At 33.5% G+C, this 18,501-nt stretch overlaps 1 protein-coding gene across 5 annotated transcripts in view; it reads left to right on the top strand.

Moving 5' to 3' along the window:
* Positions 1-9,416, top strand: part of CHRM2 (cholinergic receptor muscarinic 2) — a 207,951-nt gene extending 198,535 nt beyond the window's left edge. For all 5 annotated transcript variants that reach the window (XM_051961060.1, XM_051961058.1, XM_051961056.1 and 2 more), the window contains one exon: positions 6,666-9,416. In XM_051961060.1, coding sequence (XP_051817020.1) covers positions 6,714-8,117 — 1,404 coding nt within the window. In that variant the 5' untranslated portion in view covers positions 6,666-6,713 and the 3' untranslated portion in view covers positions 8,118-9,416. The remainder of the gene's footprint in view (positions 1-6,665) is intronic.
* Positions 9,417-18,501: the final 9,085 nt, after the last annotated feature.

The following is an 18,501-nucleotide window of genomic DNA, read 5'->3' as shown; positions in this document are numbered from 1 at the left end:
GCTCATGGAGATGAGTGTTCCTGACTCCAGACCCAGTACTCTGTCCACTGTAACACTAAACTGCCCCATATTGTTTCTAAACTACTTAGAATGAAAATTTCAAGGCATTAATTTGATATTCTTAAATATGTTAAAGAACTGCCAGATTAATATGTGAATTTTAATCAGTGCTTTCTTTAGACAGTGCTTGCAGGTATCTAAAGGGGACTTATCATTCCAATCTTCATCTAGGCCCTCAATGAACAGTTCTTAGAAAAGGGCAGTTAATATTAGTAGCTATTTCCCAAGATCAGTTCCAGAAAAGTTAAATTACTACTACAGCAACAAAGCTGCTTCAAGATTCATGGTCAAAGAGATTTTCTACTCTAGTTATGAAATCAATCCAGTAAGATGCTAGTCGCCTGATTCCTTTATGGAATGACTATGCCTCTGAAGTGTCACAAATTTTCATCCTCAGAAACTCATTCTCTCTCTGCAACTTCCTCTGTAAATCATATAACTGATTTTGGTCAAATGCAATAAATTGTGACCTAGAGACAATGTCCTTTCCTTTGTTGTCTAACCTAGAGGAAATAATTCTAAACATCAAAATTTCAGACTCAATAAGAAAGGAACTGAGTCGTGAATGGTTGGTTAGGAGATATTTGAGAATAGAAAGCTACTTACAGTTAAAGCTGTACCTCTGTAAAAGGGATCACAAGAATAGCATTATATCGTCTCCCTAAATTATATTCTAGAGAGGAAAGCAACATGGGAAGAGCAGTGTAATGGAATTGACAAAACTTTAAGTTCCATTCCTGATCCTTTTCCTAGCATAATTATGTGACCTTTGTCAAAGCATTTTATGCCCCAGTATTCCATTTAACCATTCGGAAAAGAGATAAGAATACATTTTTCCCATATACTTCACAGAGCTATTGTGAGCATAAATTGAAGTCAAGTAGGTAAAAGTATATTGTTTTTACAAAGTACTACATAAACGTGAAATATGGAGTAGTTGGCAAGTTATTGGGAAAGAAAGAAGAACTGGAATGGGAGCTAAGAGACCAAAGCTCTCATCTTACTTAAGCTGTGTACTAGTTGATGTACTTAATTGGCATAGTGGAGAGAGCATGAGACCTGGAGTTAGTAAAATCTGAATTCAAATCCAGCTTCACATAGTTACAAGCTGTGTGACTCAAGGCAAATCACTTACCCCCTCTTTGCCTGAATTTTCTCAACTGTAAAATAGAGATAATAATAGCACCCATTCCTCAGAGCTGTTAAGAGGATGAAATAAGATATCTGTAAAGCAACACAATTTCTTGCACACAATGAGTCTTTTATAACTGTTTATTCCCTTACCTTCCTCAAACTGTGTCCTAGGTATGATGTGTAGCCTCCAAAGGCATTCGTTTCTGTAGATCTAGATCTAGGAAGTCAGGGTCTATGATCTATGTTGAAGAGGGGAAAAAAAAACACCTTAGAATGGTAATTAGAACACTTTGGCATAGGAAGATAATATAAAGGCTCTTAATTCAGTTATTAATGAATTTAAATATTACTATGATAATTCCAATCAATTTAATAAATTGTGAAGTGCTATTTTTGCAAAATATTGGGTTCATGGACTTCTTGGGTAATTTTTGAAATCCATGTACCTCTTATCAGAACGGTACTTTAAATTCATAAAATATAACATATAAAATTATGAAGGAAACAAAAGATTAATAAAAATAAAGATACCTTTTTTCCCATACAAATTAATAGAGCTTCTGAAATAGATCTATATATATTCTGTGGAATTTAGGCTAAAAATTCTTGTTCTAGAAAGATCATGGAAGATTTTGTGTAAAAGGTACCCATCAGTTCCTTGCTTCTGAGAATTATAAGAGGCAGACATAAAGAGAAAAAGCTTTCCAAACAGAAAGGACACTTGTGTAAAGACAAAGAGATTTGCTGCTAGGTATTATTATATTAATATTACCATAAGCTGTTGTCTGAGAGGTGGATGGAGGTGAATAATGTGTACTATTATTAAAGTAGAGGTAGAGTTATATTACAGAAAGTTATAAAATTCAGAGGAAGGATTTTTTTTTATTTAATCTAGAAGTAATAAGAGTGTGTTGAAGATGCTTCTGCATATGAAAAAGCTTTGAGATATTTTTTTCTAATATAACAGTATTTAGGGTTATGTGTATTGAACTTTAGAAATATGCTTGTAATAATTCTCCCTGTTAATTCATAATGCACATTTAACATATATGCAAAATAGATCAGGGTTGTCACATGGTTTGTTCAAGAATTCATGATCTGAATTTATAGAATTGAATATTCTGAAGTTAGAGAATGAGCCAGAAAAGATTAAAAACCATCTTGTCTAAAACATCCATTTTACAGGTAATGAAAGCACGGTACAGATAAGTCACAATACTTGCCAGCAATCAAGCTACCTACTATATTAGTTTCCAATTGAATAGACCATCTAGGCAAAGCAGAGACTCATATTCAGTGCTTCTTCTACATTCGGGAAGATTAGGAATTGGCTTACATTCAAGCAGACAAAAATTATAAAAACAATTTCTATTTCTCTAGTGCTTTAATGGGTACTGCATTGCTCCATGGAGACAGTAAAAAAGAATAGACAATTATTTAAGCCCAACAATCAAGTTACCACTTGGGCCTGGAAAGATGTGACTTCTGGATATGTGGCAGATTTGTTTAATGGGGAAATGCAACACCTACTGGGCTAAAGGTTAGGATCATGATACTCTAAATATACCCTGTTGCCTACTCATTTTATCTTCTTAGTAGAGAACAGGTTCCCATGAAAAGCAACATATTTTCTTGTAGTGGTGGTTGATTAATTTTTAAAGCAACTAGCAATGCTTAATTGGATGTTTTTATAATGGTACCACATAGATTTTTATGTGATTTCCATGAGATTCCTACATTAATGGAGTTGTAATAATCTTCCTCTATGTTCAGGACAGTTCAGATAAATAGATAAATAAATGATAGATGGATAACTAGATAGAAATGTAAATGGAATTAATTCATTGTAGCAGAGTTATGACAAGGGCCTGGGAAACTTGTCTGAAAAGCCCCAAATTTGCTTTAGCAAAATAGAGACTGGAAAACTATTTAAAGATAGAGTTGAAGATGTGCTAATCAGTCTAAGTAATAACAGTTCTCTAAAGTGTTACTAAGAAACCTGAAGAGGAATGAAACAGTAGGAAAGTATGGAAGTAAGAAAGGAAAATAAGTAGAAGAAGACAGAACTTCAGTAGATGACAACTTAATGGCAAAAGAATAATAGATTCAGTTTTCTGTTTGCTGATTTCAGTTGCTGGCTTGGAAAAGCATTGAGTTCTATGTAGATGAATAATATATCTATTGATAAATCTGTACCTTTTTAGCCATCATGAGGTTATACAGAATAACTGGCTTTCCTGGCTTCCTTTGAGTCCCAAATAAAACCCCATTTTCTAGAGGAAGCCTTTTCCAACTCCTCTAAGTGCTCTCATTATTATTCCCTATTTATTCTATCTATAATTTATATATATTGTCTGTTTATTGTCTCATCCATTCAATTGTAAGTGACTTAAGGGCAAGAACTGTCCTTTCGCCTCTTTTTATGTTTCCAATGCTTAAATCTAATCTAATACACAGTCAGTGGTTAATACATATTTACTGATTAGATAGGCTATTTATATAAAGATAACAGAATGCTAAAGATACATGGAGGATATCTATGAATAAGATTTATAAAGAGAAAGATATGACAGAGGGAAAAGACACCAGATTGTAGAACAAGATGTGTGTGTACATCAGAGGAAATGAAAACTAGATAGTATACAAGGGAAAAAACAAATTTACCACACATTATTCCTTTGAAAGATTTATCAATAGCCTTTGAACCTGGGATGGATACCAATAAGCCTGTCCTAAACATATGACTTAAATCTTAAATCTCCTGAGAGTTGCTTAAGTGTAAAGTATACTTACTGTACTAACAAAGAACTTTTCTCATAATATCCTTACTAGAAGTAATAGAAATAAGTAACAAATCTTACAAACATTTAATAACAAAGGAAACCCAGGTTCAGATAAATATAGTCACTGACCTATAATCACACACATAACTAATTAAGTATTAGAGGCAGGATGCAGAACCAAGACTCTTTCCACTTACCATGCTGTCTCTTTCTTATTTTCTGCCTTAAAATACATTTTTCTTGCTGGCCTGACTCAGTATCTATTGTGGCCATTATTAAAACACTTTCTTCATATGGTTGTTATTAAAATGGACAGATTTGCTTAAAAGACCAAATAACCTCTGAACTTCTTTTCAAATGGGATATTCCATAATTCTATCAGAGAACAATTTCTTGATCAGATTATCCAGCCATCACCACTTAGATAATAGATTATTGATAGAATATGACAATATAAAATTCTGCCTACTGTAATAGATTTGTCCCAAATCCTAAATTAATAATAATAAAAATTAGTAGTATGGGACATTTTCTTATTCATTAACAACACAAAATACCAAAGGGATAAACACACACATACACACACACACACACACACACACACACAAATAGACCTTTGGGAGTTTTCCAGCTCCACTTTATCTTTATGTCAGTTGATCTCATTAATGTTGTTACTATCATTCTTTCATTCACTGAATTGTAAGTCATAGATCATAAGGGAAATGATAATTTTTACTAATGCATAAATAAGATGGAGAGGATTTGAAAAAGGAGAGAAGCCACTTTTTTTTTTATCCCTAGCAAAAGAGGAATAGTCCAAAAATACCAGAATGTATATTGCTTACAATTGACATGAAGACAAAAAAAAAAAATCATGACATTCATATATTAGAATTGTTTCTAAAATTTTTTTCATCTTTTTCTACACAGCATTAATGTTTCTGTGTAAGTATTTTTATATAACAATCCAGTGAAAATAAAACTAAACAATTATGTAAATTATTACTAAACCTATTACATATTTTTGATATAATTCCTTAAAAAACAATCACTCCTACTTCCTCTTATTATATCTCATTATTAGCCAGGTTCCCAACACTGGCATATACTCACTTTTAGACTAATTAAGATCCTTCAAAGAAGCAGGGACACAGCATGGTAAAGGAGAGAGAACATTGCATGTCAAAAAACATAAGATCTGGTCCTTGCTCTGTGTTTTACTAAGTGTGTGACTTTGTTCAAGTTAATTAACTTTTCTAAGCTTCAGTTTCCAAACTTAACAAAACAGCATAAGAATAGCAGCTCTTCCCACCTTCCAAGGTAACTTTGAGGATCAAATGTAATAATTGATGTAAAAGAGCTTTGAAAATTGTAAAGCATACTAACAGTGTTATTCTTTGCGCCTCCGACTTCTCCTCTGTAAAATGAGATGTTTGGACTGGATAATCTCCAAGGTCCCTCTAGCATTAGAATTCTATGATTCTAAGTTTAATTACAGCTTATGCATTAATCCCCAAAGAAAATTTCCAAAAACAAAACCTTTTAGATTAAAGGTTAACACGTGATTCAGTCAAAGGAAGTTTATGGTGATTAAATTTCAATGGCTCAGCAGGGTGTCCAGTCCATGGATCATCTTTTAAGCACATTTCATTGTAGATGACAATTTTCAGATGAAAGTCAATTAAAACTGAATTATTATTACAACAGAATGCCAAGAATTATCTAGAAGAAAGGTATTATGGACCTATTCAAGCAGAACTTAAAATTAATGGAAAAAATGCTATCATTTTACTGCCTCATCTTTTATTTACTGTCATCTTTTCGTTTTTTCATTCTGTAAATCTCAAGATAACTAAGAAACTTTTCTCCTAGTATTTGTTCCACTATTTTTTTCCTGCTAAACTAGTGAGCAAGCTAACAGAGTGATCACAATGACCTTACTTTATTCAACTTCTCCAAGAGCTACCTTCATTTGATTTTTGTCTTCTACATAGTATCAGTGATTTGCATCACTATTTCTTTACCTAGAACTATACTCATCTTCAGCATTTGAGCCAATAATCCATAAGACTCAAAGAAACTTCTCTGCTATTTTATTATCCATTAGCCTAGAATTTAATGCCCTTAATCTGCTTCCAAGTTCTTCTGTATCACAACCTATCAATCATATAAGCCTTATTCCCCCTTCCCATATTTCCATTGTAGTTGTACTTGCCTGTTAGATGTCTTTCCTCTTTGTCTTTACTCAAGTGCTCCACTGTAACTCAGTTTTCCTAGTTTTATTAAGAGGCCATAACAAGCTCTACTCTCTACATAATGTCTTTTCTGACCTCTACAAGTATGAATACTTTCTCTCTTTTGAAACTCTGTAGTATTATTTTGTACTTTTGAATGTTATATGCCCTCTCCAATCTCCATGAAATAGAACATAAGGTAAGGCCTGTTCTGTTTTCATGTTTGAATTCTCAGCACCTATTACAAATTCTTATTAATAATGATTAACTGAGTTGAATTGATGAATTGGCCATTTTCTATATTAAAATCTTTCCCTTTCATTTTATTTTATTGTATAGCAGATGTTGGGAGGTGAGAGAAAAGGCTAAGATGGGGAAAAGGGGAAGAAATCTTTCCATAGAAATTAAAATCTCTTTTTCATGATATCTATTTTTTCCCCTCATTTTCCTACAGGTTTAAATGGTCTATTAGGCACCCGGCTTCTTACCAGAGAAACCCAAAATGAATAATTCAACAAGCCCTAACTCCACTAATGAAATGGTTCTGGCAAGTCCGTACAAAACAATAGAAGTGATATTCATTGTACTGGTAGCAGGATCACTCAGTTTGGTCACCACCATTGGAAATATCTTGGTCATGGTCTCCATTAAAGTCAATCGCCACCTCCAGACTGTTAACAACTATTTTTTGTTCAGCTTGGCCTGTGCTGATCTTATCATAGGCACCTTCTCCATGAACTTATATACTCTCTACACTGTGATTGGCTACTGGCCCTTGGGGCCTGTGGTGTGCGACCTTTGGCTAGCCTTGGACTATGTTGTCAGCAATGCCTCTGTTATGAACCTACTCATCATCAGCTTTGACAGATACTTTTGTGTCACCAAACCACTAACCTATCCTGTCAAGAGGACCACCAAAATGGCAGGCATGATGATTGCAGCTGCCTGGGTCCTCTCTTTCGTACTGTGGGCACCTGCCATTCTCTTCTGGCAGTTCATTGTAGGGGTAAGGACTGTGAAGGATGGAGAATGCTACATTCAATTTTTCTCCAATGCTGCTGTCACATTTGGCACAGCCATTGCTGCCTTCTACTTGCCTGTGATCATTATGTCAGTCTTGTACTGGCACATATCTCGAGCCAGCAAGAGCAGGATCAAAAAGGACAAAAAAGAAGCTGTGGCAAATCAGGATCCAGTCTCTCCTAGTCTTGTCCAAGGCAGAATTGTGAAGCCAAACAACAACAACATCCCTACCAATGATGATGGGCTGGAGCATAACAAAATCCAGAATGGCAAAGCCACTAGAGATGCAGTGACCGAAAACTGTATTCAAGGTGAAGAGAAAGAGAGTTCCAATGATTCCACCTCTGTCAGTGCTATGGCTTCTAATATTAAAGAAGATGATATAACCAGAGAGGAAAATACAGTTTCCACCTCCCAAGGTCATTCCAAAGAAGAAAATTCCAAGCTGACATGCATCAAAATTGTCACTAAGACTCAGAAAGGTGACTGCTGTGCTCCCACCAATACCACTGTAGAGATTGTTGGTCCTTCAGGACAGAGTGGGGATGATAAGCAGAATATTGTTGCCCGCAAGATTGTAAAGATGACTAAGCAGCCGGCAAAAAAGAAACCTCCTCCTTCCAGAGAAAAGAAAGTGACCAGGACTATCTTGGCTATCCTCTTGGCTTTCATCGTCACCTGGACCCCATACAATGTCATGGTGCTTATAAATACCTTCTGTGCAACCTGTGTTCCCAATACAGTATGGACAATTGGCTACTGGCTATGTTATATCAACAGCACCATCAATCCTGCTTGCTATGCTCTGTGCAATGCCACCTTCAAGAAAACCTTCAAACATCTTCTCATGTGTAATTACAAGAACATAGGAGCCACAAGGTAAAAAGGATTGAAGATGAGAGAGGGAAACCAAGGGATTAGTCAAGAGGTTAGAAGGGGAAATTAGTTCCCAATTTTTAAAACTATGCCATAGCACTTTACATGATTAGTATGAAATGTACAATCAAGGAAAGCAGTGAAGACATTCATAATAGGGCCTCTGCTTCCCACTTGCAGAATTCATTTTAAAAAGTCTTTGCAATCCAAAAGCAATGAGGAAAGGGAAGGAACCAATGGAAGACATGGATTTAAGACAATGTCCCCTGTTTCCTGACAGCATCACACAGAAGGGCTTTTGTGTCTATGGTTTTGTCTGTTACTGTATAATAGCATTCGAATATCTTTTTAAATTTAATTTGGATTATTTGTTTCTGTGTGTCTGAAGATAATATACAACATATAATGACTTTTATTGGAAATTAGACACTGAATATATAAATAATATATTCATAAGTATAAAGGACAGACAATGGATAGTGATATCATATTGTACAGATGATCTTCAAAACATCAAGTTGATACAGGGGCTTTGTCAGGGTCTTATATAGAAAACTGTAATGTAAAATATGCACATTTATCCATCCCAACATCTTTCACTTCTCCAAAAGGAAGCTAAAAAGGGAGGAAGCCAAAGTCTACTTTATATTGCGTGTCATCAGAGTACTGTGTTGCTTTACTCTCCCTTTGATTGTATCTCTATCCCAATAGGGAATGCCCCCATAAAGTTTTCATTGAGCTTAGCTACACAAGCATGAGCATGAATATGGGGGGTCACTGCTGCTTACTGTACCTTTTGGACTCTCTTGAGGTAAGAGTCAATGGAACTTTAATTTTTTGAACTCTTATGTGTAATATCTATATTGAGCTGAATTTCATCTCAATTAGCTTTTAATTTAAAAAAAAAACTATCTAAAGCAGGATGGAGAATTAAAGCCATCTGCAAAATGAACGGTTTCATCAAATTAGTCACCAGGCAGTTTGGTTGGAAGTCTCAAAAAGAGACCAGATCATTTTAGAAATGAGGAAATAGATAAGAAAAATTGAGGATAGAGAAGACTATTTCCAATAGAAATAAACATCCTGTTCAGGATCTGCCTGATATGAGAAATCTTAATCTATAAAAATATGACGTCTTTGTTCATGTCACTCATGAAGAAGATTCCATTTCTTCCTAAACTATATTAACATGGTCACCTGAAATCTCTCCTGGATCTAAACCAAGAATAAATCATTTCTAAAGGCCTTCTTATCTGTAATGTCTGAGAGCATATTAAATAAAATTGACATATCCATTCAATGAAAACACAGAGTGGGATAGATATTTTGATTCATCCCATAAGAATTGAAAAGAAAAAGATAAATTTCATTCTAGTCCCTTAGTATCATGTTAAATATCCACCAAATCATCAATTCCTTCTACATTGTTAGCTCAGCTATCCGATCCTCCAATTCAAACAATAACTATAATCTTTGTGTTGATAATATAGATTACAACCAAACTAAGGACAGGATAAACTCAGAATAATGTAATAACTAAATGTAAGGTGGATTTTCTTATTTTATCTTCTCACTATGCTCATAGTTTCTGACAGAAACAAAGTCACAGCAGAAGATTTATTGAACAGTTTCTGCACATAGGATCCTTCCCATTAAAATTGCTTGATGCTAATCCAAATATATTTACCTTTGTGCTGGCGTTGTTAATATACTATGACCTTAACCCTTAACTTTTCCCTCACTTCATATATGATAGTTTCTCAAATCAGACTTTGTAAGGATAGACTTTTAATTGCAGAGGATTGCAGAGGATCTATTTTAAGACATACACATATACATATATATATATATACACATACATATATATATATACACATATATACACACACATACACACACACACACATATATGTAGTTGAATTTTGCTGAATTTCTTTGAGTTCATCAAACAATGATAATCATAAGTCCTAATAGGATGATAGCGAATTGTTTCTGTATAACGAAGGATACCCAGATGAAATACAAAGACTTACCTTTGAGACTCTTGACTATATACACTAATCACTTTAAAATGCTATTTTTTAACAACAATAAAAGGCCATCTCATGGCTTGACCAAATTAAACTTTTCAAAGTAACTGCCTGTTTCATTGACATCAACTTTTTTTTTTTTGAAATTAAAAAAAAAATCACTGTTTCATATGGGTAGATGCAAACATTTACTTAGTGTAGTTAACATTTCCATGATGTTTCAAAGTCAAACTTTACTACTCTGTTTCAGTTTATTCAAGATATGTATGTATATGTAATATACATTTATATATGAATGACTGATTAAAATTTTAAAACACACAAATGAACTAATAGATTGGCCTTTGTGATCAAATGACAACAAAACCAGTTTGGTTGATTAACTAAAAAATGTGGGGAGTAGTTCTGCTTTCAAAAATTGTGCATGTAAGATTCTGGATACCTATTAAATATACTGACAACCTATATTGAATTCAAATGCTTCTTGATCCTCCTGCAGTGTGGTTCAGGAGAAAGATCTCTGGATTGGCTAAAGGTTCCATTTAAAAACATTGTTACTAAAAAAATACCTTTCATTTCTCTCACACTTTAGTTACATTACCTCATTTGTATCTTTTAAAAACCCTTGAGATATGTATTATATAATTATTTTCCTCTCTATATATATCTGAGGAAAATGAGACTTAGAGATACTGACTCACACACCACTTGGCTAGTAATATTAGAGGAAAGATCCAAAATCAAGTTTTTTGGTTTTGAGTTCATTACTCAACAATATCCCACAATTCATCCCCACTTCTCTCCTCTGAATGACCTTGAAAAAAATCACTATCGTCTCTGGTTCAAAATGACAAAAATTTCTAAAGTCCCATGTAGTTCAAAATTTATATTTCTTAGATATGGTGTTGATATTTATGCCTTCTTGAGCTCAGGCAAAAAAGTCTTGCTCTCAGGAAGATTAACAGGCATTTCATGAAAGAATTAGTGTCAGATTGAGAATTTTCTCAAAATGTAGTCGGAAAAAAGGTGAAATTTAGATTGGAAACCATGAAAAATGGAGAGCTTTGGAGAGAAATATGAACAAGCTATCTGAAATATTTTATCTGATGTATCTATTTGTAGCAATGTTTAAAAGTAGGAAGCGGGGAATCTACCATTTTCTAAAGCACAATAAAAAAATTTCTTCTTGTTAAAGAAAACTCATCCTCACCTATTATCTTTAAGGGCTATTACTCTCCATTGATTCCAATATATACATGAGAAATTGGTATGTTAGAAGCCCAGACCAAACCAGGCAAGGCAGATATCTTCTGATTATTTTAGCCTCTCTGAATTCCCATAGAGTCTACTAAGTTGATTTGCTCCAAGAATTAGAATATGATTTCCAATTTGGCAAGTATGAAGAAATGTTTCCAAGATATGAAGGAATCAAACTTTGTGTTTATATTATACTATCATTTTCTGGATAATATGATAACTTAAAAATAATGAAGGAAATACATTAAAATGTTTAGAAATAGGAACTGAGTCATTGCCACAGAAAATGTTTGTTAATGGATCCATTGTTTTCTGTTAGTTACAGCTTTAGTTGTTTTTTTTTTTCTGAATACAAAATGTATAGCCTATATTGAGAGCAATAGGAGTTGTTTCTTTTTTACAAAGTTAATGATTCCTTTAATTCCTAATTGTCCCAGCCTCATAGCAATAACCTAATGAACGAAAGTGGGTTTTGTTTGGGGCATGTGTAATGGGTGGCTTGAAGAGGGAATGTTCTCCTTCTAATTCCCACCCCATCCATATCTTTGGTTAAATCCTAGTTTTAAAAAGTTTAGCCATAGCCAGTCTCTAATTTGGCAGTTATTGAAAATAGAGAGAAATGAATTTAACTCTGGGTCCTGTACAGTTATGTTGTTTTTCATCAGCCATTTGTCTTTTTGTCAATCAAGATGTGTTATTGATATAATAGTTGAAACATAGAGACAAGAGTTCAAAATAATGGCCACATGTACAGGGCCATATATACAAAAGATTCCTCCAAAGACACTCAGACTAACAAGTTTTCAATGTAATTCATTCAATTCAGCTAATCTTTATCCTCTGCTTCAATAATCTTCCTTTCAGCAAGCATAGTACTAAAATTACAAATAGAGCAGGAAAGCACACAATCCTGGGTGAAATTGTGCAAAGTGTATTTTCAGCATGTACATATAATACTAGGCCTCTTAAATATGCTTATCTTAAAAGAGTGCACGCTACAGCATGAATTGTGTGCATAATTACTGTATTTTACTGGAATATGCTATATGCATACTATTCTTACCCTATACATCAAGTAATAAAAATGTACAATAGATATACATATTACTGTATGCATATGAATATAATGTGTACACACAATTTTAATATGTAATATGGTCCATATTGCATAAAGAGATGTGTTGATCTGCTTTTTAAGTAGCTGGAATAGATTTTAATGTATCCATTATAAAAAAGAAATAGTATTTGTTTTTAAAGAAAGACAGTTCATTGAATAAGGCCAAAATCCTACAAATATTAAAATTGTTTTATAATCTGAGATAGCATGGAATTGATTTTAAATATCTCTTAGAATAAAAAATAATAAATCTTTACTGATCTAGACAAATATAATATTGTTTTGTGCTTGTATGTCTTTCCCAACCATTATGATCATCAATGTGAATATTACTGTTCACCATCTACTTCATTACTTGATCTCACATTTGATTATACAATGAGGAAGTAAAACAAAACACTGAAAAACTTTTCCAAATAAGTGATGATTGGGGAAGCAATGTGTCTTTCCCAAGTGAAAAATGATCTAGTAGCAAATGGAAAGTTGTTTTTTTTGGTTTTTTTCCAGAAGTTCCCTACACATTTACACATACACTTAAAAAATAGAGCAACAAATATCAAAGGTATAAGGCAAAAGAATTCAATAAACCTGCTTCTCCAAACTGGGCTAAATGGATTGAGGGAGACATTGGTGTCAGGTCTAAGTCTGGATTGCATTTGACATTAGAGTTGACCCTTTGGGAAATTATGATATAGGAGATGTTATTTTTGGTATTCTCCAACCTTTCCTTCAGTATTTGTCTCCTATGCCTCCCACTGATCCAAACACACTTTTCTTCAATCGTCACTAAACTTTTTGCTTATCTAGAGTACAACTAATTCTCGCTGAGATACTGGCCAATATAAAGCTTAAAATGTTCCTCACCTAGGAGCTGCTTGTATTTTAATGGAAGAAAAACATAAAGACCAAAATACTATCAAGACTCAAAGGGTTTGTTTTCTAATGGCAGAAATTAGTCCCAAGAATGGCAGTGGGAGAAAAAAAAAAGCTCAAATGATATTGCACAAGATACATGTACAAAATCATCTGGAACATTTTGTAGCATTGAAAGATTAAGTCGACAACCACCATGATAAAATGTCCAAGTCAAATTATCACCAGTTAGTTAATTTGATAGTGAATGATAGACTAATAATGGGGAGAAAAGAGAGGGTATGATCTGCTTTTCCATTCTTCCATTCCCATAATTGTTTATGGGACTCCCATAGTTTAAAAATAGGAAGAAAGAAAGAAAGAAAGAAAGAAAGAAAGAAAGAAAGAAAGAAAGAAAGAAAGAAAGAAAGAAAGAAAGAAAGAAAGAAAGAAAGAAAGAAAGAAAGAAAGAAAGAAAAGTAAAGGAAGGAAGGAAGGAAGGAAGGAAGGAAGGAAGGAAGGAAGGAAGGAAGGAAGAAGGAAGGAAGGAAGAAAAGAGAGAGAGGGAAGGAGGGAGGAAAGGAAGGAAGGAAGGAAGGAAGAAGGAAGATAGGAGAGAGGGAGGGAAGGAGGGAAGTTGGAAGGAAGGAAGGAGGAAGTTGGAAGGAAGGAAGAAAGAAAGAAAGAAAGAAAGAAGGAAGGAAGGAAGGAAGGAAGGAAGGAAGGAAGGAAGGAAGGAAGGAAGGAAGGAAGGAAGGAAGGAAGGAAGGAAGAAGGAAGGAAGGAAGGAAGGAAGGAAGGAAGGAAGGAAGGAAGGAAGGAAGGAAGGAAGGAAGGAAAAAAATTCCTGCATATGGTCCTATACTCTATATGGCACATTAGCTGTGTTGTATCATTAGACTTTGAGTCAGATGATCTGGATTTGAGTTCAGTCCCCCCCCCACTTAATAGCAATGTTACTTGGAGAAAATCATTTAATATCCCCGAATATTAATTTCTGTCTTTGTATGTAAAAAAATAGAGACAATGCAATTAATAATACTCACTTTATAGTGATGTAGCAAGGTAGATATTGTGAATCTCTATTCCAGTTGAATTCCAAGCATTACTGGTAAAATGATGCTTCACAACTAATAGATAAAGTAACTTTTGAATGGGATTCAAAGTTATTAATATATGTTAGTTTCCATTGATTTGACATGTTTTTCATTGAAATGTGAATATTGTTTAAATGTTCTGCCTGAGCAAGCAGTGGTATCTTTGAAGAGAATAAAATAAGCAGTTGGCTACTCCTGAGGAAGAACTATGTCTATAGAGGATGCACCTAATTGTATTCTTTCCTGTTTCATGATGTGGTAGCATGATCTTTTTTTTTTTATAAATGAGCTTGCAAGAAACAGTCACTGATAAGGTATGACTTGCACTTATTGGCAAATATATTTTCCAATGACTAGCTTTTAGTGGCCCTGTCTTCCACCTAAATAAATATACATATGCAAGAGAGTAAATCAGCAAGTAAAAAAAAAAAAAAAAAAAAAAAAAGATCCATAGATCCTAGAAAGCATTTATAAGTGTGTATTCAATACTTATAAATATTTCATTCATATATTACATCAGCTTTAAAGATATTTTGCAGTAAGGGCATAGAAGATGTGAAATAAAGCTCTATTTAAAATTCCAATAAAAAACTTCCTCTCAGTTGCAAAACCATTCTCAAGAAAGCTCTCTATGGTCTAATATTTGAAGAAACATCATGATCTTAGTATTTTGGCAGAAGTTTATAGACCTCACAAAACAAATTTAAAATGTGCTTATTTCTAAATTAACACACAAGGATATTTTCCATTTTAAGGATTCTCAACGCCCAAAGAAAAGTCTCCCCCGCCATTATTCATATTTCAAGACCACATGAATACAAAGTACCTATATCTGAAAAGGAAACAAGGAATATCTTTCATATCTTTATATGAAGGAGTAGCACCATTGTAGAATGAATAAATGCCCAGACTTATGATCAGGAAGAATATCCATGATGTTATAGAATTACAAAAACAGTCTCAAAGCTATTCTAACCAGTACCTAAATAATAATTCCCTATTTCATGGTGATCAAGGTTTGTTTTCCAGTGATTTTTCTTGAAAAGATTTGAAGCAAATTATTCCATTTTGAATCAGATCTAATTTGTAGGAAGCTTTTCCTGACATTAAAAAAAAATAAATTTGCAACCAGCTACTAATGTTGCCTAATTGTTCCTTTAATAATTTTGCCGGGCATAAAATATAAGTGGCCTTGAGTATACAGACTTTGTTATAGTTTCTTTTTTTTCTAATCCTTCAAAATCTGATTTATTCTATAGAATTATTAGATATTTTTAACAGTACTTCAGGATTAACTTCTACCATATGTTTTTAGTACCTAAGGATGTAATTCAACTGGAGTAGTTGATCTGAACTTATCAAGAGTTCTTCAACTCCTCAATATAACTATGTGGTTTCTGTTAATATCTCTTAATCTTGAGTATAAATTCATTCTTACACTAGCTGATTAAGAGCAAATATAAAACCAATGACATGAAGTGGATACTTGTGTGGAACACATACAATACTTAACTGTTGACCTTTTTTAGGAACATGCTATCCATTACAGCAAAGATTACTGTCAGCTGACAGTATGTCATCAGTACAAACAATACTAGAGTAGGGTGAGAAAGATAGAAACCTTATACTTCATACCCTATTGATGTGTGGCAAGTGGAGTTTTGTTTTGTATAAAATATGACATTCATTTTATCAACAAGAATAAACAATAAGAAGATGAAAGAAAAGGATGATGATTTATCAGAGCATTATTTTCTAAAGCAATCTCAAGAATCCTTTAGGGCTAATGATGAATGGCTGTGTGGGAAAAGATAGATGAACTACCAGTGGCATCTGCTGCTGAGTGCTTAAGCTAAATCTTAAATAAAAAGAACTCCATGTGGATTAGACTTGGAAGCTCACCATTGCTTATTGCTGCAAAATGAGAAATTGAAAGATGGTCATATAAAGGCCAGGAAGGAAAGGGAATGTAGAAAATGCAATGATTACTCATTAGCAGCATTGCAAAATGTTTTGCAAAGCACAGTTCTGAGTGTGTGTTATTCTCGGTGTGTATGGAATAGACAAGACACTTGCCCTCAGACGTTTACATTTCAAGGAAGAAAAGGATATTCACAAGAGGGAAAAACATTAGACTCTTTGGGAAATTGTTTTTTAATGATTTAATGAAAATAAAGTAAAATTTTCAGTGAACAAAGAATATTTAATTTCTCTTCATGCAAACAAAAATGAAAAAATAATCAAGAATCTCTCACTTCTTTCTCACTCAAATCATTCTAGCCTGTGTCTTTCCTTCATTGTTCTCTAATATCTTTTCAAAAAAAGAAAGCATCAACATTATTATCAAGATAATTTTTAATCCTTTTTTTTTTGTAAAAACTAAAAGTTCCAAAGGGTTTGCACCTTTGGATTTTATTTTCCCATTATAGTTGACATTATTAGTTACTAGAAAAAAAAAACAGAAAAAGACAGAAATATATGGTTTAAATATCAACAGAGAAACACCTAATATATGAATTTGAGAAAAAAAATTGAGCATCTTGCAAAGAAAAGATCCACTCTTTTATTCTACATATGAAATATTAATTCTTCAGACAAAAAGGAAAAACCACCAGTTTTCTCTTATAATGTATTTTATGTTATAGAGAATAATTACTCTTAGCCCAAATACTATCTATGTAATCCATCAATATCACTTTGTATAGATAACCACACAAAGCTCAGCTGCACATATCAAAATGATGCATTTTGGAGAGAAAATTATGTTATCAGTCAAAAGAATATTTTGTATGAAATCAAACCAATTCCTTCATTACCTTTGCTGAGGTAATGCACTGCATTATTCAACTACTCACATTTCCTCTCTCCTTTTTTCTCTCTCTCCATGTTCTTCTCTGTCTCTGTCTTTCTCATTCTCTCTCTCCCTCTCTCTCTCTCTCTCTCTCTCTCTCTCTCTCTCTCTCTCTCTCTCTCTATCTCTCTCTTCTCTCTCTTCTCTCTCTCTCTTCTCTCTCTCTCTCTCTTCTCTCTCTCTCTCTCTCTCTTCTCTCTCTCTCTGTGTGTGTGTGTGTGTGTGTGTGTGTGTGTGTGTGTCTCCCCTCACTTCTTTGTTCTGAATCATATAGGAAACTTTTATAATTTTATTGGGTCAAATATAGGAGATTTCAATAGATACTTACAGGTAGAGTTCTTTCTGTTAGTGATCTCTTTTACGGAACATAAAAAAATCTGATTCAATAACTTTGGAAGAATATTCAGCTATTAATGCCAAAATGGGCTCATGCAATATTTAATTCATTTATCCATATTTATAGGCAGTACTATATTTTAAAAATACCAAATAAGCAATTATTATCCAAGGAGGCTTAGAAATATCTATCAGCAAGGGGTTTCAGTAATTTCTTACTAAAATCAAATGGCTCCTGATACTTATGATATCAAGTCATTTTATAGAGTCAAGATCATTTCTTTATTATACTTAAGTTTTAAAAGAAATAATTGGCCTTCTAAATCATTACAGTTAATTCAGAAACTAAAAGTACTGCTAACAATGGTAGCCACACAGATGGACCCCCAGGGTAGTGATCAGAGTAGAAGATTAAGTGTGAATTATATCTAAAGATCTAATACAGACTAATGTGTACAAGAAAATAATTTTTTAAACTAATAAGCAGTGTACACCTAATGACAATAATAATGGCTAGCTCATCTTTGGAGAGCTCTTTACAAATCTTATATAAATGTATCCTCACCACAGATCCTTGGCTTGCCATTATTGTTATTCCCATTTGACAGATAAGGAAATTGAGGCAGAAGAAGGTTAAGAAAGTTGTCCCAGAGTCACATAGCTAGTAAGTGTCTAAGGCAGAGTTTTCTACCACTCAAGTCTTTCTGACTCCAGATTCCATCCTCTGTACATTAATCTGACTCTAAACAATAACTGAATATTAGCTTCATTTTTTTCATTTTGTTTCAAAAAGAAATATTTTACTAGGAACATTTTGCATGATTTATATGGTCTAGGTGAATAATCAGAGT

This window comes from Antechinus flavipes, chromosome 5 (assembly GCF_016432865.1).
Source record: "Antechinus flavipes isolate AdamAnt ecotype Samford, QLD, Australia chromosome 5, AdamAnt_v2, whole genome shotgun sequence".
Lineage (NCBI taxonomy): Eukaryota > Metazoa > Chordata > Mammalia > Dasyuromorphia > Dasyuridae > Antechinus > Antechinus flavipes.
Note: the sequence above shows the minus strand (reverse complement) of the source record. Positions and strands in the feature narration are given on the sequence as shown.